We start from the raw sequence: 27,847 nt of genomic DNA on the forward strand, positions 1-27,847 counted from the left end.
GTGCTAGTAATGTTTTTGTATTGGTAATTTGATTTTTCCAACAGTAAATGTTGTTGCATTAAATGGATAAACTCAAATACAAGTACCTCAAAACATATTTAAGTGCAGTTCTTGAGTAAATATAACTAATAAAATATTTCCCATCACTCGATTTATTTTATTTTGACTGAAGCGTCCGTATGTCTCTGCTTTTATTTTGAAATAAATAAGGATAAAACGGATGTACAGTAATGACTGTTATGAGCTTGATCGGAGTTCATTAACATTCTCCTCGTCCCTCCGTCGCCTCCTGGCGGTCAGTCAGAGTAACAGCAGCTCTGATTGAACAGATTACAACAACGAAGTGAACCCAGTGGTACAATCAAGGCACTACCACCAGACCAATGTCTTTCATTCATTATTTTAACTTTTTCTTTTTTTTTTCTTTTTAGAAAGAAAGCCCATCGCTTTTGTATTTCCATTATGACTTATAATAGGGTACTTATATTACTCTGGTATTTCACCTATTAGTGCAATCTTTATATACTCTGCTTTGTTTTATTGTTTTGATAGGCCTATATTCTAATTTAAATTACGACAGCTGCATTTCATTTATCGTACCACGCGGCAAGTAAATGTCACTAAAGCTACTATCCACACGATAAAAAACAGAAATATTCAACATGCATTTAATATGGCGTGGGTATATATTAAGCAGGGATGGGCAACTTAAATGCTGGAAGGGGCCACAATTTTTCATTGACACTACCACGGGGCCACATATAGGACTGTGTACTTAAACAGATATGATGAAACTGCAATTTTAAATATGTTAACAGTGCAGTAACTTAACATATTTCATGCTCAAATGCATGTATAACAGTATAAATAGGAATACAAAAAGGTTTGAAGCAAATAAAAAATAACCACTTACTGTGATTTCTCTTTTTTTTTGTCAGTACAAGAACAGCAGACCAACATTAATTGCAAGAAGTAATTTTCTGCATTTTTACACTGCACTTGCTCAAATGCATGTAGTTGTACTAAGGGCCACTTCAAGTAGGGTGCGGGCCGTATGCGGCCCCTGGGCCTCCAGTTGCCCATCCCTGATATAAAGTAATAACTAGGCTCATAAAGTCAGCTGGACATATTTGGCATTTAAGAAGTTATTTGGCGCACAGCATTAGTTTATAAACATACTCGATTAAAAAAAACCAGAATTCAATTCCTGTTTTCCTTAAACTTTACCAAAATGAAAGTCTTTCTAAAGTTGCTGCAGGATATCTAGCTCCCTTCACTCCCCCTCTCGATATTCATCTCTCCGCCTCTTTCGCCTTGTAAGAAATGGAGCCTCAATTAAAAAGTTTGGGGATGTTTTTTTGTCTGTACCAGCTGCAGATTCCTGTGGGTATGACTCACTGAACCAAACCAGACTGCATAGGCTATATCGACTGCACACTGAGGGGAATAAGACAGGACTATGTATGAATATGCATATTTGCGTGCGTGTGTGGTGGGACTGTTGCACCGCAAAACCACAACAACAACAAACAGACTACATTTAAGAAAAGCAGAAACTATTCGTTTGGGGAAACAAATGAGAAAAGAAGCTATTTGAAGGGAGGCAGCTTTATCACACTCATATATGAAAATATTCTATTCGCCATGAAATAATGTTGCTAGTGAGTGTTGAGCTGCTGAAGGGTGTGTCTCTATAGTGTGTATGCGCAGTAAAAAGAGGAGGTCTTCTCAGGCAAACTAACCCGAGTGTCCCCACCCTTCTGCTCAGCGCTGCCAGCCTACCTCATCCGCAGTCAGCCTTCTGTAAATCCACACCAGGGTTTTGTCACTTTTATATATTCCCGATTCGTCATTTCACCGACTTATGAGGACTTTTCTACGACTTTACTTGCAAGCTGCACTGCGGAAATCTCCTTAAAACCACACAGGACGATCCTGCTGCTTCAAACCAGAAGTGCCAACCGCAGGATTCGGGTTGTGTGTGTGTGTGTGTGTGTGTGTGTGTGTGCTTCCACAGCAGTTTAATTGCATAGGCTACTTGTTTTCCTCCGCTTTCAACAATGTATCAAGTCGTGAGGAAGCTGTTTTTTACGGACTGCCAGTGTGCAGATACGTCGAAATCGTACGATGACCTGTTCGCCAAACTGGACACAAACAAGGATGGAAAAGTGGATGTGTCCGAGCTGAAGGCGGGCCTGGCTGCCATGGGCATCAAAACGGGGAAAGAGGCAGCTCAGGTAGAGCCACTGATACAATGTAGAGCACATACTTTATGTAGGACTGCATTCCTGAAGGATCTGGGCAGGCTGCAGATATTCTACTAACCTTAAATAACCCAAATAAGAGAGTACAGGCCTCAAATGAACAGTTTAGATCTACTTTCTTGTCTGTTTTATGCCAGGACTGCATTTTTTTCAGATAGGTCAGTCAGTTGGTCATGTTTTAAATTAATTAAACCTCAATTTACCCTTTGTGTTGTCTTAGGCGTCAAAATGACCTGCTGCTATGTTTAACAGCATATAGGAAACCCCCTTTCAACTTGAAATTCCATAACTTGTCCTAGAATGACCTAAACATGAGAAAAAGTGACATTGATATTCATATTTCCATGAAAGCTGTACACAAACGGGTACAAATCTTGTCTAAGGGGGCATTTTTGACCACCACAAACAAAAAATAAAATATGTTTACACCTATGCAGTACCTTTAAAACATCAGAAATATGTTCTATGTGTTCCACTTATAGAACACATCCTTCAAGGACAACTGGGTCTGGGTTCTTATGGGTTAATAATAAAAATAAACAGTAAACCAGGTGTGTTATAATAAAACGAGTAGATTCCACTGATTAAATCCAGTTTTTCTGCACTGTATTAGGGAAAACCTTGATATCCACAAAGTTTTATGATAAAAGACAGGTTGTTTCTTCATGCAACATTTGGGTTTTAACATTCAATCAAGTTGCTTTATTGAAGGTTTAGTGAAGGACAAGTGGTGTATACAGAAAGTTAACACAATCCGAGGGTTAAGTCTAATTCCCTCTAGATTTTTCTCTTGTTAGAAACAAATCACCTGGAGCATACACTCCAGGTGATACACGTACAACAATGTGGTTTTTCTACAAAAACAACAGCAGTCTCAGGCCTGCGGATGAAGAAAATGTGCACCAGAATGTCTCAAACTGTCACAAAGTTCAAACTGTAGGTGCAGGTGAGCTTTTATTGTGGGCCGTGACTTAAAGAGGAAGGTCCCACCTTTACTGATCAAATAATCTCACATTCCTCCCACTCATCAGTGAGTCTGATAACTCAAAGTATGAGTCAGGAGAGGTCACTGCTGTGTGTTGCCAGGAGTTGTAAAACAGGAGCTTTCCCTATCGGTACAATTATGTGATAATTATATGATAAAGAGGCAAGGAGCATGCACACTGGCTGCTTTTCAGTCCACCTCAGATCTTTTGAAACTTGACTTTTCCTATAATATTGACAAAAATTGATACATTACAGTTAGCATCATGTTTTTTTCCCTTACCATGTGGATTGGACCTATCCACAAGGATTAGATCACCTTTTGACCCCTTGTAACCATTCAATAGTAACACTCAGGGTTCCTACGGGTGCTGCAAATCCATGAAAACAAAACACAGCATTCTTATGTGAAACTGCTTGAAATATAGTTTGTTTAAGATGCTATATCAGCTTACTAACAAGTGACACATTTTGAAACATGATACTTTATTGTGTTTTACTTTGTCACCTTTCTGTAGAATGCTTTCACAAAACACTTTCTATTGTTTATAGCACAATACCATCTAATTTAATGTGATGAATAAGTTAAATAACCATTACACTGTATATACTGCATGTGCTGTATATAAATGTGTAATTTACCACAGTTGTTAGGTGCTGGAAATGGTTAAAAATGCACCTTGGAAATGCTTGAAAAATGCTTGAATTTGATTTTGGAAAAGATAAAGGAACCATGAACTCTGAGGTCAAGGTTTCAGATTGTCCTCTGGGGAACTGATACTGAATCAGCACATTTTTTGTGCAACGTTGTTCACCTACAGTAGAGTGTAGGAACACAGTTGAATTCTCTCTTTAGCTCAGATAATCCCTCTGCAAACAAAGGTTGTCTTTATTTATATGGCACTTTTTCAATTTCATATGTGAATGAATAAAAGCAAAGCAGGGAGGTCAGAATAGAAAAGAGGGTGTCGCTGTGTTATTGTGCCACCAACTGGCCGAGTCAAGCAGCTGCATCACCAAAACCTCCCCCACCCATCTCTAATATGCTGTGTTTTCCTTAGAAAATAGTTTCCTCTGGGGACCAGGATAAAGATGATGGGCTCGACTTCAATGAGTTCTGCAAGTATCTAAAGGAGCACGAGAAGAAGTTACAACTCACCTTCAAGAGCTTGGACAAAAACAATGATGGTATGTGTGGTGGTATACTTAAACTTAAAGTTTATGAATGCTGAAAAAAATCTAAAACGTCCAATTGAATTCTTCAAATTCTACTTTGGTTTTATTTTCAACAGGCCGAATAGACTTCATGGAGATAAAGCAATCACTTTCTGACCTGGGAATGGACATCAGCAAAGAGGAAGCGCAGAAGATCCTCCAAAGGTATTCCTGCTTATTTTGTAGCTGCTGTAAGTTTAGGAAGGTCATTCTGCAGAACTGTGTTTGCTCTGAAGAGTCAGTTAAACATCCTAGGAAAAGGGTCATGAAAATGCTTTGCTCCTCTTAATTGCGGACCCAGACAAAAACCCTTATGAAAGCAAACTGAAATTGAAATAAAGATGTTAAAGGTTGGGCCCAGTGTGAGGGACTGATAACCAGTTCAGTCTGTAACTTGGCTGGGAGCTGACAACACATGATAAAGAACTGGCAGGATGAACGCCTCCAAACATGCAGGAACAAGATCATTGGTAGGAGAGTTTTCTTGAGGGTTTGATTAAAATTGGCCATTAAATTGAATTTTTTTCTGTGTAATATTCCAAATATTTCAAGTATAAATGAAACGAGTAAAAGAGAAAAAGATTGCTCTATAACATTGCTAAAGCCGAGGACACAAAAAGCACCAATATACAGTAAATGTACAGGAAGCTTACTCCTGTACGGATAGGGCTACTCACCAATTGGTGACCAAAACATGTCTTATCATTGATTTGCACTTTTTTGATGACTTTTAAAGGTCAAAAATTCACCGGCCTGCTTTTTTCACTTAAATAACATAGCTGTGCAAATATGGTGATGAAAGAACATCAGTTAAATGATCAGTTAAGTTTAAAAGTACTGTCTGTAATGCTTATTTTGTCTTAGCACACATTGGTATGGAATATGTATTTATAATAATAATAATTATCATTATTATTTTAAATGTTATATATTATGTGGATTTAATTATTTTATTTTAATATGAATCAATTAGTTAATATTGGTTAATATTTTAGTTTTTTTTCTACTTAAATTGATTAAACTTGAACTTGAATTAAAACCGTTGTTTTTTGTTGCAGTGGATGTAAAATAATAAATGTTGTAAAAATAGAACAGAAATGGAAAAAAACCCATTCATAATAAAATAGTGTGTGTTTTTGCAGTTTGATTAGACAACCTGGCCTTCTGTTTGATATAAAAGTCAAATTATAAAATAGAGACAGATGTTTTCTGTATTTTGTATAAAGTAGTGCTCACTATCTGTGGAGCAGGCACTGCTCTGAGCTTATAACTGTTGACCAGGTTGCCTGCTACTAAGATAAATATATGTATTTCATAATTAATTCAGCATTGTACTGCAACAAAAGCTGGGACACTGCAGCATTAGTAGGCTAAGTTAATTGTTTCAGTAATCTATTTTGGGACGCCATGTGTATAACTTGTTTAATATGAGTCATCAGTCTTCTGGCCAGAAGCCAAGTCATACTTGGAAGCACCCCAACAGCAAAACAGACATGAAATGTTCTGTGGCAACAAAGCAAGCAAAGAATGAAATGGTTCAACACTCCATATTGTTCTTTGCTCCAACAGTCTATGCAGTGAGCTGTACAGTATGCTCTGTATTTGCATAGACAAAGTAAGAAGCAGCAGATGTACAGGAGCAGCGCGCCTCACACTGAGAAGTAGAAAGAGAAGTTAAGCAGGATGTGCATGACTGTGAATCAGGCCGAAAGATTTGTTTGAAAACCACAGAGGGTAAATGATGAGTGTGTCAGTCAGACAAACTGACTTGGAGGAAGGAAATGAAGGAAATGTTTAGGGCAAGTGAGGACAGTAGAAGAGACCAAAGGAGAAATAAACCAATTATGCCATTTTTGTTTACTCACTTATTCTGGAATTGGACTTAATGTTTAAATTCTTGTTACTGTTAGAGTTAGTAGTGGTTTGAATTAGGGATGGCAATAATTAGTCAATGGTCGATTCATGGTCGTTAAGAATTTGGTCGATCACGTGGAATTTTTAATCAAATTAACTCACTTAACTGAAACAGCGTTCAGTTCTGCCGCCGTACGTCAATAAGTCAATGAGATGAGAATTAAGTTGGATAAAGCTACAGTTTGCAAACTGGAAGTTGGAATAACAATTATAAAACACGAAGAAATACAAGAGGATTAATTTGAGCAAAACTAGCTTACTGTATCAAACCTTGCTAGCATGAACTACTAGGTTTAATTTTATCCAAAACTTATTTAAACACAAAACACACTTAATTATGCAAGAATACTGTTAAAACTAACTTCATACCTCTTCGGGGGCTAAAACATTGAACTCCTTGAAGTAATCTTTATAGTTTAATCTCAGTTGATTTAGTTTTAGGATTGACAGGATCAAGTCACTTTTCGTCCTTTCAAAATAAAAGCATCTGTTATCAAACCAGGCTTTTGCATAGTACTCTATATATATCTTTTATTTTGCCAATGTATGCATGCAGCGATTGATCGATTAATTGATTGTTAACATTATAGATAATCAAGTTGGCAGGTTTCTTCCAAATGCCCATCTAGTTTGAATGACTTCAGTCTTCGTTAATCGACCTTATTCTTGTTTGCATGCTCCCTCACCACTATCTGCTGCCGCAAATCTATCTCTCACTCTCCCTGACTGAGCAGAAGTAAGGAGGAGCTTAATTGCTCCAAAAAGTGAATGGGACTTTGAATAGAGTAGTAGCATTGTTCTTAATACAGTGGTCTATTGTCTTCAGTGGAGGGCTCGATCATATGATGTGAATTTTACAAGATAAATTGCGACATTTATCTTGATAAATATGATGCTTATTCATTTTTATAGTGCCTGATATTTAATTTCTTGTGCTCTTATTTTTGTCCTGACTAATTACAATTCGACTAGTTAAAGATTTGCAACTGTTAATTGATTAGTTGGTTAAACTTCTAGTTAAATGTCACTGTCACGGTTGAAAAAATTCAAATTGTGCCTTTGGTGCTGATTGTGTAATCATGCGGTTTGAATCCATCTGAAGGTCTGTTTCATGTCATCCCAAGTCTCTCTCCCTCCCCTTTCTTCAACACTTTGTCTGATAAAAAAGATAAATATGGCCATACATATTTAGAAAAAAAGCTAAGTTAGTACATTGAGGTAAAAAAAACCCTTCATATTTTGCTTGTGTCCCCAGTTGTCTCCCTTCAACGTTAAAACACAATATGTCTGTTTAAAGTAAATTATAATTATAAGTAAACTGCCAGTTTTAAAGCATCTGTACTGAAAACTAAAGAAACTAGAGATTAGTTCAATATTTTGGTTACATATGTAGTAAATAACAAAGCATATTAAATAAGATGAACATAGAAAAATATAAAAACAATTTTTAATCAACAGTACAACAACGCACCATAGCCGTTCGTATGCTATTGAATGCACCATACCTATGTGTGAATTGCCGTGATGTGAATGTTATTTTTCTCTCAATACAGCAGCGGATAGATTATAATTTCCTTTGATCTTTCCCAACATTCACCTGTACCTCCCTGGTTTATTGCTCCAAGTCATGGCTGAGATCTATTTTGCTGCCCTCAGCTCCACGTTTAGCTCCACGTCTTTGTGTTTACTTCTTACAGTAGGAGAGCAGGAAAAGGTTGACTCTGATCACCGTAATCGACCTGAAATTTATCGCGATCACTAATTGCGACCATATAATCGCCCAGGCCTATTTTTAAACCATTATGACCCAGTGGACCCAGTTACTTGAGTCTTAACTTGACTGTAGGTTCAGATTTGAGATAAAAAACAGTTCATTAAATATAAAAAATGTTGTCTGTCTCTCCTTGCTGTACAGTATCGATGTGGATGGCACCATGACTTTGGACTGGAATGAATGGAGGGAGCATTTCCTGTTTAACCCAGCCACCAACCTGCAGGAGATTATCCGCTACTGGAAGCACTCCACGGTAAGGGGAGGGCGGGACTCAGTGACTGTACTGTCCGTGTTGTTAGTGTGTGCGTGCGTGTGTGTTGGGGAGACAACAGAGACCATAATGATGGATTTCTGTTATTCAACATAGTGCTATGGTCATAAAACACAGACCAAAATAAATGCCATGTACAACCAAAGATGGTGCTAAAATTGTGGTTCAACTTGGTTTATGAGTCAAGATTTGTTGTCATGTCACGTTTAAGGCTTAAAAATATTTTAAAGTTATTGTTAAATTGCTTTTCATTGATTGTGCTGGTAAATAGTTATGTGTTTGTTTTTCTGTAATAATTTCTTGCAAACAAGACTGAAATACTGCTTGTTGTACAGGTAGATTCACATTGCTATTACGATTTTTTCAATTTATGTTAATGGCTGCACAATTTCCTGTGAAAATTCTGTTAAAAATCTGGGAGCCCCTCTGTGGGGCCAACAGAAACTGCCTCACAATATTACATACAATATGATATTATTTTATCAATATTACATTATTTGCCACCTGGACTCCCTAATTCCCTCATGCCAAGCATATTTACAGCCAGGAAAAAAAAGTTACACAATCTAATTTTGCTCTGGCGCCAAGACCAGTCTGAGCAAGTCGAGGATGCTCTCACAAAAGCAGAAACTTTACTTTAATAAAAAATAGAAGAGACACTGAGGCCAAACAGTTAACCATCTTCATGTCCTTTGGCTGCCTCGGACATCACTTTAAGAACCTCTGAACTTAAAGGGAAAGTTGTGAAAGAGAGTCGTCAGCCAATACTGGATTTGGACGAGGATTTTGGCAGCAGATCAGACCCTGATTTCATCAGATTAGACTCATTGATTTCCAGAGCAGAGCAGAGGTGAGAAAGGGAGGGAGAGAGGTGGAGAAAGGTGCTGGGCTTCACTTCACACCCTATTTTTGGAAGAAAAAAAAACGGTGGTATAGAAGTCAGTTACTTGTGAAATACAACTGTTGCCACACAAACTGAGAGTCTTTGCTCCCAATGTAGAACTTGACATTGTGTGAATACTGGTTTTATAGAAATGTACCATGACCTTTAGTCTAATCCAATTTAAGGTTCTCCACAAAATTAATTTCACAAAAAATAGACTTAGTAGGCTATTTCCAGGCACAAATGATATCTGTGATAGATGTAGTCTATCTCCAGCGGACCATGTTCATATGTTTTTTTTCTTGTCCCAAACTAGTCAATTTCTGGTCATGCTTTTTTAACAAAGCCCTCAATACAACGTTAGAACCCTGCCCACTGATATCCATCTTTGGGGTACCTCGTACCCCAACTAGTCTCACTAAGAAAAACTCTGATGTTATCGCTTTTGCTTTGCTCATCGCCCGCAGACGTATTCTGTTACATTGGAAAAGCCTAAACACTCCTCCTGCTACTTCTTGGATGAGTAATTGAATGTCTTTTCTGTCTTTGGAAAAAGTTAAATATTCCTAAAGAGGCTCAGCAGCCATTTAAAAAAAATAAAAGATGGCAACCTCTCATCACATATGTAAACACCTTCACCTCTCTGGACCCCTACTGAATCGATTTGATGCATCCAAATTTTAAATATTTTATATTTTTTTTTAGTGAGCACACTGGGCATCCTGTATTTATTTATCTATTGTTATTATTACTATTCGTTTTTCTTCCTCTTCGCTTTCGCCTCCCTTTATATAACTATATATTTTATTTTATTGTATTTATTTCTGTTCTTTTTTATTTCTGTACCTTTTTATGTTCACCTACTAATTAATTATTTTATTATTATTTATTAAAAAAAAAAAATAATAATTATATATATATATATATATATATATATAATTTGTATTTTCTGTCCCTCTTTGTTCTTGGGGGTTTCCCTTTTTTTTCTGGTTCTTCGTTTTAATGTACTAATGTGCTAATGAATAACATATATATATATATATATATATATATATATATATATATATATATATATATATACCATGACTTGTACAATATTTGCGTGCCAGACACAGGCAGTTCTAGTCAATGGCTAATCTCTGACGTTTGCTGCCTCTGTTCACCGGCACAGCCTCAGAGGTTAAATAAACCTGTGGCTGCTAAACTGAGGCAGAGATAAGCTAATTTGAGGAGGATTATCTTGTCAATGGGATTGGGACAGGTCGCTGAGAGAGGAAGTGAGTCTAGAACAGGACAGGACAGGTGATGAGACATCAGTGAGTGAAGCAGTAACGTCTCCGGCAGTGAGAGCTTCCCACCATCTCTAGTATTCACGTCAATGGTTCACTTATTGGTCACTCTGGAGTCAGCGTTTCTCCCCTCAGGCTGGATAAGATCTTCAGACACTTTACAACTCACTGGTTGCTTTAATTAACGGATCCTGATCGGTCTGAGAAATAGAGTTTAGGTGGGAGCTTGTACGACTCTGGGACGATATTGAACTGGATCAGCAGCTTCATCAGAGTCTTGGGATGGCCATGGCTGTGCTGCACCCTCAGCAGCAGCAACAGGGAAACTGGTTTTACATCGACTTTGAAGATGATGGAGGGATCTATGAGGTAGGGGTGTGCCATATCGTATCGTTCTCGAAAAAAATATGCATATCATGATATTGGCAACATTCCCCACTTCTTGACGTAGTGGCGTAAGGATTTCCTATTAATTACCTAGACTGTGGCGGCCCGCCATAGTTTTATATGCTGCGCTAACGTCACATTTCAAGCTACTGAAAGTATACTATTTATAATATAAAGTTATTTTGCATTGTGTCTCTGCTCAGCAGAGTGTCTGTCAGCCGTCAGTCAAAACCCCGACCCACCTCTCTGTCCTCCTCCGAGACATGCGAGCATTCACACACACACACACACACACACACACACACACACACACGCACGCACACACACACACACACACACACACACACACACACTGAATATACCAAGCTGTCCTCTCACTGTATGAGGGGCATTTTATGCCAGCAAACTAAATCTAGATCTACACAGATCAGCCGTTACACAGAGTCTCAGGTTCTTACGGGATTGTTTATAAGAAAGCATAATTTAGGCTATAGATGAACCCCAAGAGACTATTAGGAGGCTTAATTAGGCTGTTTTGAGGGAAGTGCATAAATATATGTTTTACCTTATAAGTTAACTACAATTGTCTGTAAAACATAATGGGTTAAACAGTGCAGATATAAGTCTGATGGTATCATATTGTGAAGAGACTGCGTTGTCCACATGGCTACTTAATATTCAGCGGTGACGGCGATTATGGTGTCTGCAGGCAGCGTAATCCTAATAGCAAGTTAAGTACACACAGCATTGTTTGTACATCTCAGCTGATGCGTAATGAACTGTATGTCCGCGCGCATAAAATTACTCAGGAAGCTGGGAACTGGCTGTGAGCGTCCCACTTCACTACCTGCAGTTTAGTGAAGTTTAATTGCACTTATAGGCTATAATGTTAGTTGTGACGTTGACTTCATCGCTGTGTGTAGACTTGAAATAGCCTAAACTGTCTCATCGCTCTCTCTTGGTAATACATGGACTGCTTGAATTATGATGCGACGCAGCTATTAAACTCAAAATGTGTCATCATAAAGTAAATTATTTGTACATTGAGACGGGTGTCCTCTATGTTCGCTCGTAGCACGGCACGAATGACCCCTCGCTATTTGATTTCCACAAACACTACACAGCGTGTACAGTCACGCTGGTCTTCATGTCACGTATTTGAGGCATAGTTCACCTGTCAAGCAGCCTTCATTGTAGGCGTATGCGCAACAACGCGTGTGCAGCGTCTGCGTGACGCCAACGTGACGCTCGTCTGTCCATTAAAAGTGAAAGTGAATGGAATTTACACACGCACGTTAGAGGTTTGATGTCATATTTCTCTGTCCTGGCCGTCAGAGTCCAAACACACTGTTGCATTATGCCGTTCGTTAGCCGCGAGCTAACATTGGCTAACAATTAAAGTTGTTTTAATCACAAAAAGCTACTATTACTCCGTGTCGCTATACAAATGCAGCTTTCAAAATAAGAGCACAGACGGAAATGACAAGAAAATAAGATGCCTTAAATAAAACATAGAAGAACCCTTATTCTCCTTTACAATAATTAATTAAAAAAGGCAATGATTAAGATCAGTGTATATGATGGAATAGTGGCATTAGAATGTGTGAGAGGCACCAAATTTGGGCTTTTATGAAAAAAAATTCACCAGGGGGAATGCCCCCAGACCTCCCTAGCCAGCTGTTTTTCAACACTGGCTGTCCTAGTGGAAAGCCCTGTTGACTGTAAAATAACAAATACAAGAAGGAAGAGGCAAACAATAGTAACAGCAGCCTAGGCCAACATACTGGTTGTGGAAACAATAACATTGTGATGCACTCCGATACAACAACTTATGATTATATATTATATATAATTATATATTTGTTGTGACTATGAAATAATGTTCATCCTGTTCATCCAACTTGATGTTGAGGATGTATTTGATTTTGGTGTGGTTGTATTGAAATCAACTATATTGTTAATATTTTCTTGCCTTCATTAAATACCCAATCTCCAAAAGTGTGAATTAAAAATACACAACGCTTGTTTGGATGGTTTGCTAGAATGTTATTCACCGTTATTTTACATTGAACAGATATTCATGTTTTGTCTTGCATATCTATGAAGACATTATATTCAGCTTCCAGTCTCAGCTCAAGTGAAAGCTTATATTTTTAATATTGCATGAAAATGTTGAATTTGTGGTGTGAAAGAAGACTAGAAGTTGTCTTGAGTACTCCATGCACAAGACAATATGTTACTATAATCACTGATATCAATGCAAGCCTTCATATCACATTAAGATTTGTCCTCACGTTATTTTTAAAATTTCTGTTTAAAGTGTTGAGAAAGGAGCTACAGCCTAAAACAACATTTGATTTTTCTGTTACTGAAACAACCGGTTCTATAATGTGCCGTGCAATGATGTAATTGATGTCACAGCATGGACCTGTTGTTATATAAGACTGTTAATAAGGACGTTTGTCCGGTCCTGGCAGCATTAAGTTTCAGGGCGAAGCTGCTAATCGTGTGGTTGAAGTTGTGTGATTCACTTAAACAGAATCTCTAATACAGACTTCCAACAAGCTCTGGTTAAATTCACAGAGGTCTGTTTTGCCTAATTATATTTTGCTGTGTGCAGGTGCTGGACATAGGTGACAGCCTCTCCATCCCAGATGAGTTCACAGAGGAGGAGAAGACGACCGGTTTGTGGTGGAAGCAGCTGTCAGCGGGGGCCATGGCCGGCGCCGTGTCCCGCACAGGAACCGCCCCGCTGGACAGGATGAAGGTGTTCATGCAGGTCTGTCCAAACTTGTATTTTTTTATTTACTGTTTGTCGTGCCCACTCTGTAGGAAGTAGGGATGGGAATAATTAATCGATGATCGATTAATGGTCGATAAGAATTTGGTCGATCACGTGGAATTTTTAATCGATCTGTGCATTTTTAAATTTAATTAAGTTGGATAAAGCTACAGTTTGCAAACTGAAAATTGCAATAACAATTATAAAACACACAGAAATACAAGAGTATTCATTTGAGTAAAACTAACTTACTGTATCAAACCTTGCTAGCATGAATTATTAGGTTTATTTTATCCCAAACTTATTTAAACACAAAACACACTTAAATATGTAAGATTACTGTGAAAACTAACCTCATGCCTCTAAATGGGCTAAAACATAAAACTTTAAACTCCTTGACGTTATATTTACAGTTTAATCTCAGTTGAGTTACTTTTACGATAGACAGGAAGTCTCTTTTTGTTCTTTCAAAATAAAAGCGTCCATTATCAAAACAGGCTTTGTATACTACTGTATCTTTTATTTTGCTCAAATATGCATGTAGTGATTAATCGATCATTAACGTTATAGATGCTCGAGTTAGCAGGTTTCTTCCAAACGCCCATCCCTCAATAACATGTTGAATAATATTTATATTAATAATATTTAGATTGTAATATCTTCACTTATTTTCAAATGTTCTAAGATTTTTTGTGTGGCTGTGGTCATGAAATGTCTTAAGATTAAGATTTCCGTTATAAATCCCACAACAGGGAAATTTCAAGAATTACAGCAGCAAAGTGGACAGCAAAAAAACAATAAATAGTTAACCGCAGTATAAACTAAAAATATAAGAGTGTTAGCAAATAAACAAGTAAAAATAGTAGAAACATAAAAAAGTATTAATTAAAACAAAAGTAAATAAAAAGTGAATGTAAAGTAAAAATGATTCCCTTTTTAAGGTGGTTATTCTGTCACAGTTCCATTTTATGTGGCTTAAATGCTGCCTTGAATACTGAACAAATGTATTTACTTTTTTCAAACAATGGTTAATAATGTAAGGGCTTTTCATGTACAGGTGCATTCCTCCAAGACCAACAAAATCAGCCTGGTTGGTGGATTCAAGCAAATGTTAAAAGAAGGAGGCTTGACGTCTCTGTGGAGAGGAAACGGTATCAACGTCCTGAAGATTGCCCCCGAGACGGCTATTAAATTTATGGCCTATGAGAAGGTAATTCCAAACCTTGAGAAAAAAATTATAATTACACCCTGAGATGCAATAGCTGAAGGTCATTACTACTGACACTAAAGGTCTTCGATAGCAGTTGAGTTTTCATGTAATTGCTCTCTTGTCCCTGTGTTTCATTAGTTTAAGAAGATGCTGGCCAGTGACCCAGGGAAGATCCAGACACACGAGAGGTTCTTGGCCGGATCGCTGGCTGGAGCCACAGCACAAACTGCCATCTACCCCATGGAGGTGAGCAGAGGTGGAGCCATGTGCAGGTGTATTTGTGTTAACGGTTTATTTCATAACTTGAGAATAAGGAGTCGCAGTAGCTAACAGAAAATGTATTTTCATATACAGGGCTATACAAATTTATTAGACCACTTGTCATAAAAAGGAGAACACATAAATATTTTACAAATCGTTCAAAGGCTTGTTTAAAACTAAAATGTTAGAGTTGTTTATTTGGCAAATAAACTGAATTCACCTTTTAATGCCCAGATTTGAGCCGGCTCACTGGGCTTCTCTGAGGAGTCAGAAATTAATCAAGCATAACATTTGTCCATCTACCACATGGTCTGTAATTCAAAGTGAGAGGAAAAGAGTTTACAAGTCTCAGTCATGATGTAGCTATGCTCAAAAGCACTCTTTTGTCTATTTTCACTCTTAATAGCTCCATAATTCAGAAGATGAACATCATGCTGTATTCAAGAAGACTCTAAACTAGCGATTGAGACCACAAACCCATTAGAAAAATGTTTACTGAGGTAATAATTCAAGTGGAAAGTAGGGTAATTTTCTCATAGGCTTATATACAACTAGACTTCTATTTGCAACCAGTGGAGTCGCCAAATTTAAACCACTGGGCTTCAAGCATTCAACCACTTAAACTAATTTTTCTGTTCAGAAATGCAAGTAAATAACTTTAATTTGACATCTTAATCAAGAAGTAATACTGTGCTTTTTTTGTAAAACAGAACATTTTAAAAGTCATGGATGATATATTTTAGCATCAACGATATAATTTCGGTTAAAGAGCTTCTACATACTGGTGTATTAGCCATAACATTCATTCATTCATTACCATTAACCGCTTATCCGCAATCGAGTCGCGGAGGGCCGGAGCCTATCCCAGCTGACATTGGGCGAGAGGCAGGGCTAACACATAGAGACAGACAATCACACTCTCATTCACACCTACGGGCAATTTAGAGTCACCAATTAAACCTAAGTGCATGTTTTTGGACTGTGGGAGGAAGTCGGAGAACCCGGTGAACCCACGCTGACACGGGGAGAACATGCAAACTCCACACAGAAGAGCCACAGGCGGGAGGCGACCCTCTAGCTGTGAGGCGAGAGCGCTAACCACTACACCACCGTGTAGCCCTAGCCATGTCTATAACAGACACATTAAAATTATTTTGGTAATTACTAATGTTGTTAATTTAGGACATTGGAGCATAATCCGGTGGTCTAATAAATGTGATAAGCACTGTACTTTTGATGATGATGGTCATTTCTGTTGTAGTAGTTAAAGGTAAAAAGATATAAGTTTCTTCAAGGACGACAATGCAGGTTTTCTTCCTTTATTATTATTATTATGGTTAAAAGGATAACATAATGTATCAACTAGAATGACATCTGGAGAGCAAAGACCTCCGCCAAGACCAAGACCATGCATTCATTAGGATGCTGTTCTTTCGCTTTCGCTTATTGCATTTTGCGATATGGTGAGTATTGCGATACAATGTTGTGTGTGATGTTGAAAGACCCGAAACACCCGATGACTCCAGGAATCATCACTGAAGATGTGTCCAGAAGCATCAGTAGATGTACTTGCACAGCGATTTAACTGTTTAACTGCATTTTGTGTCCACAAAACTGAATTCAGTCACTAATTGTTTTGTCAAATAAGAGAGTCTATTCATGTCACTTCAGTCTTTTTATTTCTCCACAATGAGAGTCAAACCCACAGACTGACCAACAAAGTATTCAGTCAAACTGAACTGAACTGATATCAAACATGTACGGACGACAGCAACTGCAGCATTTTCTCAAACTTTCCTCAACTTTAAGTTTCACTGCTCTGAAATTTTTTGAATGAAACATAAAAAAAGCCTAACTTTGCAGCGTTATTTCGAAAACTTCACGACACGATATATTGACACACATGGTGCCTATAGGTTCCTTAGATCTTTTAGTTTCTTATAATAGTATCTTCAGTATATTTCTAAAAGTAAGTCCACTAAAAAAAACAAAACCCGGTGAATATACTGATGGCCGTATCGATACTTGTTGGCCTCGAATCAATATAATATTGCCACGCAAAATATCGCAATATGATGCTGTATCAATTTTTCCCCCCACCTCTAAGGTTCACTGATAATCTTTGTCCTTTTACAGGTGATGAAAACCCGTCTGACTCTGAGGAAGACTGGACAATACTCAGGAATGTTTGACTGTGCCAAGAAAATCCTGAAGAAGGAGGGAGTCAAGGCATTTTACAAGGGCTATGTTCCCAATCTTATAGGCATCATCCCCTACGCTGGTATTGATCTGGCAGTGTACGAGGTACAATGTAGATTCAAAGCTTTTTTTAATCCTCTGTCATTAAAACAGTGATGGACTGCACATTGCATGTTCTGTAGATTTGATTTTGTGAACTCCTTTCTCACACACAAACACTTTCTTATCCTCACCAGAGCTTGAAGAACCTCTGGTTGTCCCACTACGCCAAAGACTCAGCCAACCCTGGTATTCTGGTGCTGCTTGGCTGTGGGACTCTATCCAGCACATGTGGACAGCTGGCCAGCTACCCCCTGGCTCTGATCCGCACCAGGATGCAGGCTCAAGGTACAGAGAACCAAACCTCGTTCAAAATTCTGTCAACTTTTAATCAAGTGAGCAATAAATGTTGTTTAATTGGGACAGAAATAACCACTGTAGCTACAGCAAAGCTTGAGTAAATGTTAGGTTAAAGAACCTTTGTAGCATTGTGTTGTTTTTCCGGCAACTTTTGTGTTTTGGTTCACTCTCACTGCTTTCATAGTGCTGTTTCAAATGAAAAAAACCTCTAAAAAACCCATTGTATGCTTCCTGCCAAGCAACAAACAATGAGCAAACGAAATTATCAACAAGTTGGTGAACACTGCACAACATTTAGCAGCTAAAGAGACAGTTATTTACCTCAGGAGTTGTGGGAGACTAAAAACAGAGCCAGAAGTGGAGTAAATATGGAACTTCTATTCATCAGGTTGACACAAACTTAACTCCATATTATTGTAAAGTTGATTTGTCTCTCCTGGATGTTTAAAAAGGCAACTGTTGGCTTATAAGTTTGAAATTTCAGCTTTATTACGTGATCATGTATTAAGCCTCCTGTTATTATTATTGTTAAATATTAAAAAAAAAAAAAATGGTAAAAAGTAATTTTTCATAAAAAAAACAACAAAAACAAATGTTAAATAAAATTTTGAAAAAATAAATGTCATGTCAAACCCTTGTACTTTATATGTAGGTCTTTTCAATGTACATAAAAAAAAGTTTTAACATGCATTGTTTATGAAAAAAGAATGAATTATCCTTATTGAACCATGATCTGTGAGACTAAATGTTGCACTAAATATTGATTGAAATGCTTAGTAATGGAGTTATTAATGAAATATAAACAATGTTTAGTGGAATTTTTTAGTTTCTGATGCTTTTTGATAATTAAACATGCCCCGGGTATTGCTGTTCCTGAAAGAGCGAACATAACAGGAGGGTTAATGTGTGTACATCTTGTTTATACTGCCCTCCAGTGGTAATGACCAGTTATTGCGGTTTTAATTCAAAGGCTCAAACATTTTCTTCTGCTGTTGTTTATGACAGCAGTCTGGGATGTATTGGGTTCAAAGATGACTCATAAATGTTGTGAAACTGTAGTTATTAAATCAGGGAAAGGTATATAGATATAAAAAAAAACCCTTTGGCATTATGTGGGTGGTTACTCAATGACAAATGAAATCACTGACACCATTATCCGACACTGTCACATGTCTGCTTTGGTCAAGAAGTTTTTCAATGTTTTTAGTTTTTTACATTATATTTAAAGTTTTTTTTCTCTCCCTCAGCTTCTCTCGAGGGCTCAGAGCAGCTGCCCATGAACCTGATGGTGAAGAAGATTGTGCAAAAGGAAGGTTTCTTTGGACTTTACCGTGGCATCCTGCCTAATTTCATGAAGGTCATACCAGCTGTCAGCATCAGCTATGTGGTGTATGAGCACATGAGGTCTGGCTTGGGTATTCAAAAGTAGGCAGCAGAATCATCTGTGACCATGAGAGTGTAAAAGGATGTGCACCAATTATTTTTACAAACCCTGTCCCTTTTCACATATTAGGACTGTCGTCTAAAGAACTTGTTTACCTGTAGGGCACAAAAGTCTCAAACTGCTGCAGATGGAGTCATTGTAGAGGTTTTTAAAGAGATTGCAGGACTTTGGCTAAACTCTGGAGCCATTATGAAAAATGAATATAGTTTAGAAAATCCTGCAGTTCTCACACAGGGCTTATACAAGACTTCTACAATGCTTCCAACTGTATGTTTATTACACCCACGATTTAAGTGCACTGTTGAGTCTCAGGGTCCAGTTTGGATCAACTGACTTTCAATTTAATCAACCAAAGAGGTGGGTATTAGGAATCTGAAAACACTTGGAGAGGCTTATTCTGATTTCAAGACATTTTGTTTTAATTGTTGACTTAGGTATAAATGGACTTGTTTTTGTATCCAACATTTAAAGTATGGGTCCTGTTATTGTCACATTCTTCTAATGTTTCACCAAAAGGTTCTGAACAGTGAACATACAGTCATGGAAAAAATGATTAGACCACCCTTGTTTTCTTCAATTTATTGTTAATTTTAATGCCGGGTACAACTAAAGGTACATTTGTTTGGACACATATAATGATAACAACAGAAATAGATCATAAGAGTTTAATTTAAGAGCTGATATCTAGCCATTTTCCATGTTTTTCTTGCTAATGATTTTAGTTTTTATCAAAAAAACGGCATTAAAATGAACAAGAAATTGATGAAGAGGGGTGGTCTAATAATTTTTTCCATGACTGTATGCTGAAGTGGGATACCACAATTTTTCTTCTTTCTTTTGCTTTCTTTATCTTAAGAAGTAGACACCAAAAGTTGACACACGACATCTTAAATCCATTACCAGACACTCGTCCAGCTTTATTAACCGTTTCCCCTAAATATTGTGTTATATTGTGTGAGTGGGGAGCTGTTTCACCGAGAAATCTGAGGGAACTTTTGAAGTGCAATACTGTATTTACACTTTGGTGATACATGTCACCAAATGCATGGTTTGTTTGATGCAGGTTTGTATGGGAATGGATTTCACCCCAATGTTGTTGGTCTCTTATGTTGGATGTTATTATTGCACCTTTTCTGTGAGTTTGGGTGAACAGGGGAGTTATGTGCCTTATGTGGATTTTTCTCAAATATCAGTGGACACCCTCCATTTATTATTATTATTTTATTATTATTTTTCTTGCCTTTCTTTCCAATATTTGGTTCATTAGATGCTGGTGTTTACAATAAAAACATTTGAATACAAATGATTTGAGTGCATTTATTTTCAGCTTACTGTTTGAATTTGAATAAAGACTTTGGATGTTAGTTATAAACACAACATAATGAGTCAGTTGTGATCTGATCTATAAACCCAGATGTATTCTAAACTGAGTACAAGCTTTCACTGGAGTGTTGTGCCGAGTGACGATGTGTATTTGACCCCAGAGGCTTTAAGTACAGATTACTCCACTTAAGTCATTATGTAACACCTTTTCAGTCAGTACTCCTGACTTTCTCTGTCTAATCCTGGCCACGTAAAAGGACACAAGAACAGAGGCTCTGCTAATTTGTAGCATTGCACTGAAGAAGGGACTTAAAGAAAACTGCTTTCTACCTGTAAAATGTCCCTTTCACATTTACATACACTTTTCTCTCAAATTCAAGAGTGCAACACAGCATAGTTAGAGACTCGGATCAAGGATAATCATCAGGAGCTTACAGACAACTTTTAAAAAGTTCTCATTTGTACTGTTATGTACGTGCATGTGACTGTTGCACTTTGGAGGCCGGAGGCACATAATGAAACAGTAATGCTCTGGGAGACGCATTTGGAAACAACAGAACGTAGCCTATTTTATGGAGCTGCAACAATTATTCAATTGATCGAACAACAATCGATTATTGAATTAATCGTCAACTATTTTGGTTTGAGCAGTTTTTTAAAGACCGTAAGTCCAAATTCTCTGATTTCAGCTTCTTAGATGTGAATATTTCAGGTTTCTTTGTTCCTTTGACAATAAACTGAATATCTCTTTGGTTTGTGGACAAAACAAGAGATTTGAGGACGTCATCTTGTGGTTTGGGAAACACTGATTGATATTTTTCAACATTTTATTGACCAAACAACTAATCGATTAATCGTTTAAATAATAAGACAGATTAATCGATAATGAACAATCGTTAGTTGCAGCCCTACTATTTTATTTATGTAAATTTTTAAAATTGTTACTTTGGACTAAATATTTACATCATACAGTACTTTAAATTTTTTTTACATTAAAGAATAATTTTTTTCCCTCCTTAAATTCAAAAGCTTTCAAGGATTTGAAGGAACTATTAGGACCATGCTGCTTAAAATCTCATATTATACTTTTTTTTGTGTGATTTGTGAATAATTACTTAAGTCTACCAAAAATGACAGACGATTTCTTGGTTACACCTTCTAAATTAGTTTTCATGTCATAAATGGAAGATCTCTGGATTATTGTAAAAAACAAAACAAAACAAAAAAAAAAAACCCAACAACAAACAGCTTAAGACAACAGAACATGAATGACAAAAAGTGTGTTTATTTGACATTGAGCAAAAACATTTTTTTTGCTCAAACCACATTTTCTGTCTATTTTGCTTAGTTTTTTTTTTTTTTTATATTTTGGCGACTCCTAGTGTTAGCTTTGAAAATGACTGAGAAAAAACTTGAAAGCTGGCACAATACAACTTCCATGCAAAATCTTTTCACAGGGCCTGATGAGGAAACAGATCATACAGGTGAATCTCAATGAATTAGAATATCATAGACACGTTTATTTGTCAGTAATTAAATTCAAAAAGTGGAAATAACACATTCTATAGATCCATGATACACAGAATGAAACACTTCATGTCTAATTTCCTCTCATTATAACGATTATGGCTTACATTTAATGAAGACCTCAAATTCAGTGTCTCAAAAAATTTGAATTTTACGAAAGATCAATTTAAAAAAGTATGTTTAATATGGAAATGTTGGCCTCTGAAAAGTATGTCCATCTATATGCACTCAATACTTGGTTGGGGCCATTTGACTTCAACTAGAAATGGGCTTTTCCACAATATTCTAATTTACTGAGATGCACCTGTATGTCCTTCTGTGGAAACAAGATTATCCTTTCATTGCATCCTGCTTATGAGAGATGCACATTAGTTGTTACTTTCTATTCTGTTATACTTTTACAGAGTTACAATATACTCATTTTATAGATCAAGGCCAAGTTTTGGCATGATCTATAAAAAACAACACACAGATCATGAGCAGACATGGCTGTTGGAACAGAAGAGGGGGAGAAAACTCCAATATTCATTATTTTATACTATTTAACCTGAGAAAAGCTTCTTTTCTGGGTATACTTCTTTGATTATGAGGGTACCAAGAAGAGAAAAAAATGCCACGATGGTCAGGACGGCGCGCAGAGCTTTCAACCAGCTGGGGTAAGTGGGCAGCAGAGACAGGTCATAATGTAGCGCGACCCCGAGTGATATGATCACCATGGTGCCTGCAGTATGAATTTCACTCATCAGCATGCACACCCAGGCGAACAGGGAGGGAACCACACTGTTGCCCAGGTTGATCCAGTCAGGTTTGGCCGGGCTGCTCTCAGGAAGAGCGAACCCCCAGCGAGCTCCGCCCAGGAAGGAAACGATGGAGGCGCCGTAAGCTAACTGAGCGTAGGCCAAATCTGAGAAGTAGATCTCGGTCATAGCCATGAGCAGAGTGGGGACGGCAAAAGGGATCAGCCCTGCAAACCCCAGATACAGGGCAGGTTTGGGACCTGTAAACAAGTACTTCATGTCGTAGCGCAGCAGATCCAGCTCCCTCGGTGCTTCAATCTTTACTCGCTTCTTCAGCCGTGCAGCAGAAGAGTGGAATTGTTGGTTCCTCACTAAAAAAGGAGAGGCTTGGGTTTTCTGGAAGAGCTCAATCCTCCTGACACCGAGGACAGCAGGAGGTTTTACTCGTCCGTCGTCCTTTTCTGAAAATGGCAGTCCTGCTGTTGAAGCCCAGCAGGTCTGCAGGGAGCTGGATCCACCACCAGGAGCTGACGTCCAGCATCTTTGTGGAGTGCCTGCCCAATGGCACACCTCAACACAAGACAATCATATTAATAAGATAAGATAAGCATTTATTTATCCCGCAGTGGGGAAATTTAGTTCAGCTCAAGGTACAGACATATAGGTATTGAAGACAGAACAAAGAATATAAAAAATATGACATATACATTCTATACATACACTTCTGCTATTTGACATTCATTACTAATATATATTTTTTGTGTTTGTTTGTTTCCTAAAAGTACTAAAAAGTAGGTAGCATTTTTACAGATATTGCTCATTGGAGAAAATATATTTTAGCATGTTAAATACGTTGTTGCATTTAGTGGTATGAACATCATGTCAGTAATTCAATTCAAAAAGTGGAAATAACACATTCTATAGATCCATTACACACAGAGTGAAACACTTCATGTCTTAATTTATTTAATTTCTTCTAATTATAATGATTATGGCTTACATTTAATGAAGACCTAAAATTCAGTGTCTCAAAAAATGTGAATATTACAAAAGACCAATTTTATTGGTTTAAATAATTTTATTTAAGTATGTTTAATATGGAATTGTTGGCCTCTGAAAAGTAAGTCCATCTATATGCACTCAATACTTGGTTGGGGCTAATTAACCTGAACTACTGGAAATGGACTTTTTCCATGATATTCTAATGTGCTGAGATGCACCTGTATAATATAGAAAAAATACAGAAGGGCTTATATAGGCCTAATGTGGTCGGATGTTATAATGTATTAATGTTTCAAATGCATTTTTAATTTGAAAATGACATGACAAATATGAGTAACAGAGCTTTGGGAGCAAGGAAATCACAAATGGTCCATTACCTTCTGGGCTGCAAAGGTGCTTCTTCTAAATATCACAGAGAACATCTGATAAAAAAAAAAGTAAACATAGATCCAGTTAGAAAGAGAAAGAAAACACAATAAAGACGGATTCTCTTAAAGGTTAAAGAAAAGCATTTTCAAGTCAAACTGAATAAAATAAATGTAAAATGGATTAGGGCTACAAAGTATGATTAGTTGGATTACCCATCAAGCAAATGATCATTTGGTCGATCAATTAAAATAAGAAATACTGAAAAATTGGCAACAGTTTCCCAAAGTTGAGTTGGCTGTTTTGTTCAGTCTGTACATATTTGGTTTACTATCATAAAAGACAAATCAAAGGGGGGAAAAAAGGTTGCGGATTAAACCGACTTTCTGTTGTGTAATCAATAGATCAGTTGCTCATTTCAGCTCTGAAATTTAAAAAAAGTGAATTTAATAACACTTTTTAAAAATACAGACAAATACATATATTTTTTCTGCCAGCCTACAAAACGGACCAAATGTAACACAAACGACGTGAATATAAATGAAGCTACAGAAACCAGTCAAACCAGATTCCTCTCTCAGCTGCAATGGTGAAATGTAACTAGTAAATTATATTTAAGTGCTGCACTTAAGTGAAAAATTTGAAGTATTTGTGCTTCACTTGAGTCTTTTCTTTTCATCATTTATACTTTTCAACTACATTTCAAAGAGAAATATTGCACTTTTTTTACTCTATTAGATTTATAAGACAGTCTTTGTGACTGAAACATACTGAGAGTTTAGGAAATATGATGCTTTAAAAAAAAATGTAAATTAAGCTACACTACCTGAAATATATATACAAGTAGAGCTGAAACAATTAGTTTGTTAATCGACTGGCAACAATATTTGACCTCTTGAAGTGATATTTCCAATGCAGGACATTAACTACCCTTTAGGGGTATTTTACAGTGTAGCGCTTTTACTAGAGCGCAAGATGTGAATATTTTCTATATATCCTGTTAGAAATAATCTCTTAATGGGTCACTATCTATGCATGCATAATTCACTTACTGTGTGTGTGCCCTCTCTCTATGCATTTATAGATTAATCATGTAAGATGCTTTTGATACAATGATCATGTACTAATATTGTTTTAAAACTATGATTACTCTAAATAGGACACAGAAAGTTTAGGCAGATCAAATAAATGTATGTAGAGTAAGATTCTATAACCACAAAAATATATTTTACGTTTTATATCGTATGAGAACATCTCCACTATCATCTCTGCAAGTCATAACAAGGCAGGAGGTTGTGTTTAATGTTTTGGGAACAGGTCAGGTCACGGACATGGTGTGCTGAGCATAAGAGATAACTCTCATTCTGCTTGGTGACATGTCCTGATATTGACTAAAACTAACGAATCAACGGTTCGAGAGGGACGCACCTTCTGGAGAGTTCAACCCACATTTTTTTTTAATTAAACCTCTTTTAGGTTATAAAAAAAGGGTTCGAGGGACAGAAGGGGGATCCAGGTTTCATGAACTGATCCGCCTTAATCATGTAAACAAGTTTAGTAGTTTGTAGTTTGAACCCAGAGACTCTGTAACTGCATATCTCTTGACGTATTGTAATAAAAGTATGTTAAACTGAGAACTTGGACATCTCCTGCTCATCGTTCCCCATCAAACGATCTGCGCAGAGAAATAGGTGAGAGGATTTACTGTTGGAGTCAGACAATTTAATTTTAACGGTTTCCTCAATGCATTACTCACCATAGTATTTTACAGAGTAGCACTTTTACTAGATTGCAGGATGTGAATATTTCCAATATATCCCATAGACTGTGTATAAATAAGATATATCCCTAGCTGAACAGACGCATGGAAGTGACTGCGGCTCAAACAGATAAACATGATAAATTATAAGGAAAATCAAAATGTATCGATAAACACCATTACTGCAGACACAACAACACAACTGAGGCCTGTGTTAGCACTTAGCGTCAGGGCTTGCAATATGAAACTATATTCCTGTAAGACAGTAACAATAATTACCTCTGTTTCAGGTCGAACACTTCATACTTTTAACCAAATTTATGCCTGGGGTCAAGAAGGTAAATGGGTAAACACGTTGGTACGCGGTTTATTCCTTCCGTGTTCGCCAAGCGTCTTCAAACTATAGTTCCACTCGACTATAATGTTGTAAAAACAAAGCAAAAAAAAAAAGGTAAATATTAATTGGACAATAAAAAGCTGCTACAAATGTAGATGTGGACGCTATACTACTTGTTTTTAAGTGAGTGTGCTTTAATTCTTTAAAAGAATAACTGAAGGCGCTCAGTAATCGATTAAAATGTCTGATCAAAGAATGCATCGTTCAGTTGGCGAGGTTTCAATTTAATGTTGATTTATTGCTCGATTTATTAACTTATATTATGTTTTTAGTGAATTGTGGGGCAAAAATCACCATGAAGTCTGAACGCCAATTCAGTCAAAGTTCATATTTTGACAAAAACGAAGGAAGAAATTGTTTGTTTTAAAAAAACAAACAACTAAAAATAAAACTGAGGTCATAAAATTGAAAAATCATTCATTGATTCTTCATATTTAGTCTATATAATGGAAAACCCCTTTATTAAAATAAAGTTAAATCCTCTTTTCAACACAACTCAACTTAAGTAGCTGTCATAGAACTGCATCTCTGATTTCATTGTAATTAATACCACATTAGGGCATATAGCTATTTTATTTATTTTAATGCTTCATGACTTCCAAAGCTATTTAAAGTGTTTGATTTTCTTACATAAATAAAACACTGGGGGATAAATAATGTTCGACTTATTCATAGTTTCAGTCTAAAACAAATACCAGAATATATAAATTCCAGAGTAAAAGTGACCCTGAACCATATGCAGTGCATTCACAAAGCATTCAGACAGATCTTTTTTCTCTCTCTCTCAACCCTTTCCTCCAGTCACCTGGAGAAATGCATTGAGGAAACCTTTAAAATTAAATTATCTGACTCCAACAGTAAATCCTCTCACCTATTTCTCTGCGCAGATCGTTTGATGGGGAATGATGAGCAGGAGACGTCCCAGTTCTCAGTTTAACATAATTTTATTACAATACGTCAAGAAATATGCAGTTACAGAGTCTCTGGGTTCAAACATCACTTCCCTGATTTACATGATTAAGGCGGAGCAGTTCATGAAGTCTGGACCCCCCTTCTGTCCCTTGAACCCTTATTTATAACCTAACAATGTTTTACTAATCATGTGGGTAGAACTCTCCAGAAGGTGCGTCCCTCTCGAACCGTTGATTCGTCAATTTTAATCAATATTGTGGACACGTAATGATGTCACCAAGCAGAGAAGACCGTTATCTTTCTGCTCAGCACCCCATGTCCGTGACCTGACCTGTTACCAAAACATTCAACACAACCTCCTGCCTTGTTATGACTTGCAGAGATATTAGTGGAGACACAGATTTTGCAATGTCCACATATAATATATATTTTTGTGATGATAGAATCTTACTAAGTTTAAGCAGTTGGAATAAATGTATTTAGAGTAATCATAGTTTTAAAACAATATTAGTACATGATCATTGCATCAAAAACATCTTACATTAATC

At 36.9% G+C, this 27,847-nt stretch overlaps 2 protein-coding genes across 2 annotated transcripts; one reads left to right on the forward strand and one right to left on the reverse strand.

Annotated features, from left to right (window-relative positions):
• Window positions 1–1,773: 1,773 nt before the first annotated feature.
• slc25a24 (solute carrier family 25 member 24) lies at window positions 1,774–20,578 on the forward strand. Its single transcript, XM_059341897.1, has 10 exons — window positions 1,774–2,237; window positions 4,310–4,436; window positions 4,541–4,628; window positions 8,293–8,404; window positions 13,602–13,760; window positions 14,821–14,973; window positions 15,112–15,219; window positions 17,371–17,538; window positions 17,670–17,820; window positions 19,080–20,578. Exons 1-10 carry the CDS (start codon window positions 2,061–2,063, stop codon window positions 19,259–19,261), a joined length of 1,425 nt encoding a protein of 474 aa, XP_059197880.1. The 5' UTR covers window positions 1,774–2,060; the 3' UTR covers window positions 19,262–20,578.
• A 1,308-nt stretch (window positions 20,579–21,886) lies between these two features.
• Window positions 21,887–26,539, reverse strand: LOC131978438 (transmembrane protein 69-like). Its single transcript, XM_059342128.1, has 3 exons — window positions 26,270–26,539; window positions 24,243–24,287; window positions 21,887–23,433 (listed from the first exon to the last, which is right to left on the reverse strand). Exons 2-3 carry the CDS (start codon window positions 24,285–24,287, stop codon window positions 22,669–22,671), a joined length of 810 nt encoding a protein of 269 aa, XP_059198111.1. The 5' UTR covers window positions 26,270–26,539; the 3' UTR covers window positions 21,887–22,668.
• Between the last annotated feature and the right edge of the window lie 1,308 nt (window positions 26,540–27,847).

Source organism: Centropristis striata, chromosome 9, assembly GCF_030273125.1.
Source record: "Centropristis striata isolate RG_2023a ecotype Rhode Island chromosome 9, C.striata_1.0, whole genome shotgun sequence".
NCBI classification, from domain to species: domain Eukaryota; kingdom Metazoa; phylum Chordata; class Actinopteri; order Perciformes; family Serranidae; genus Centropristis; species Centropristis striata.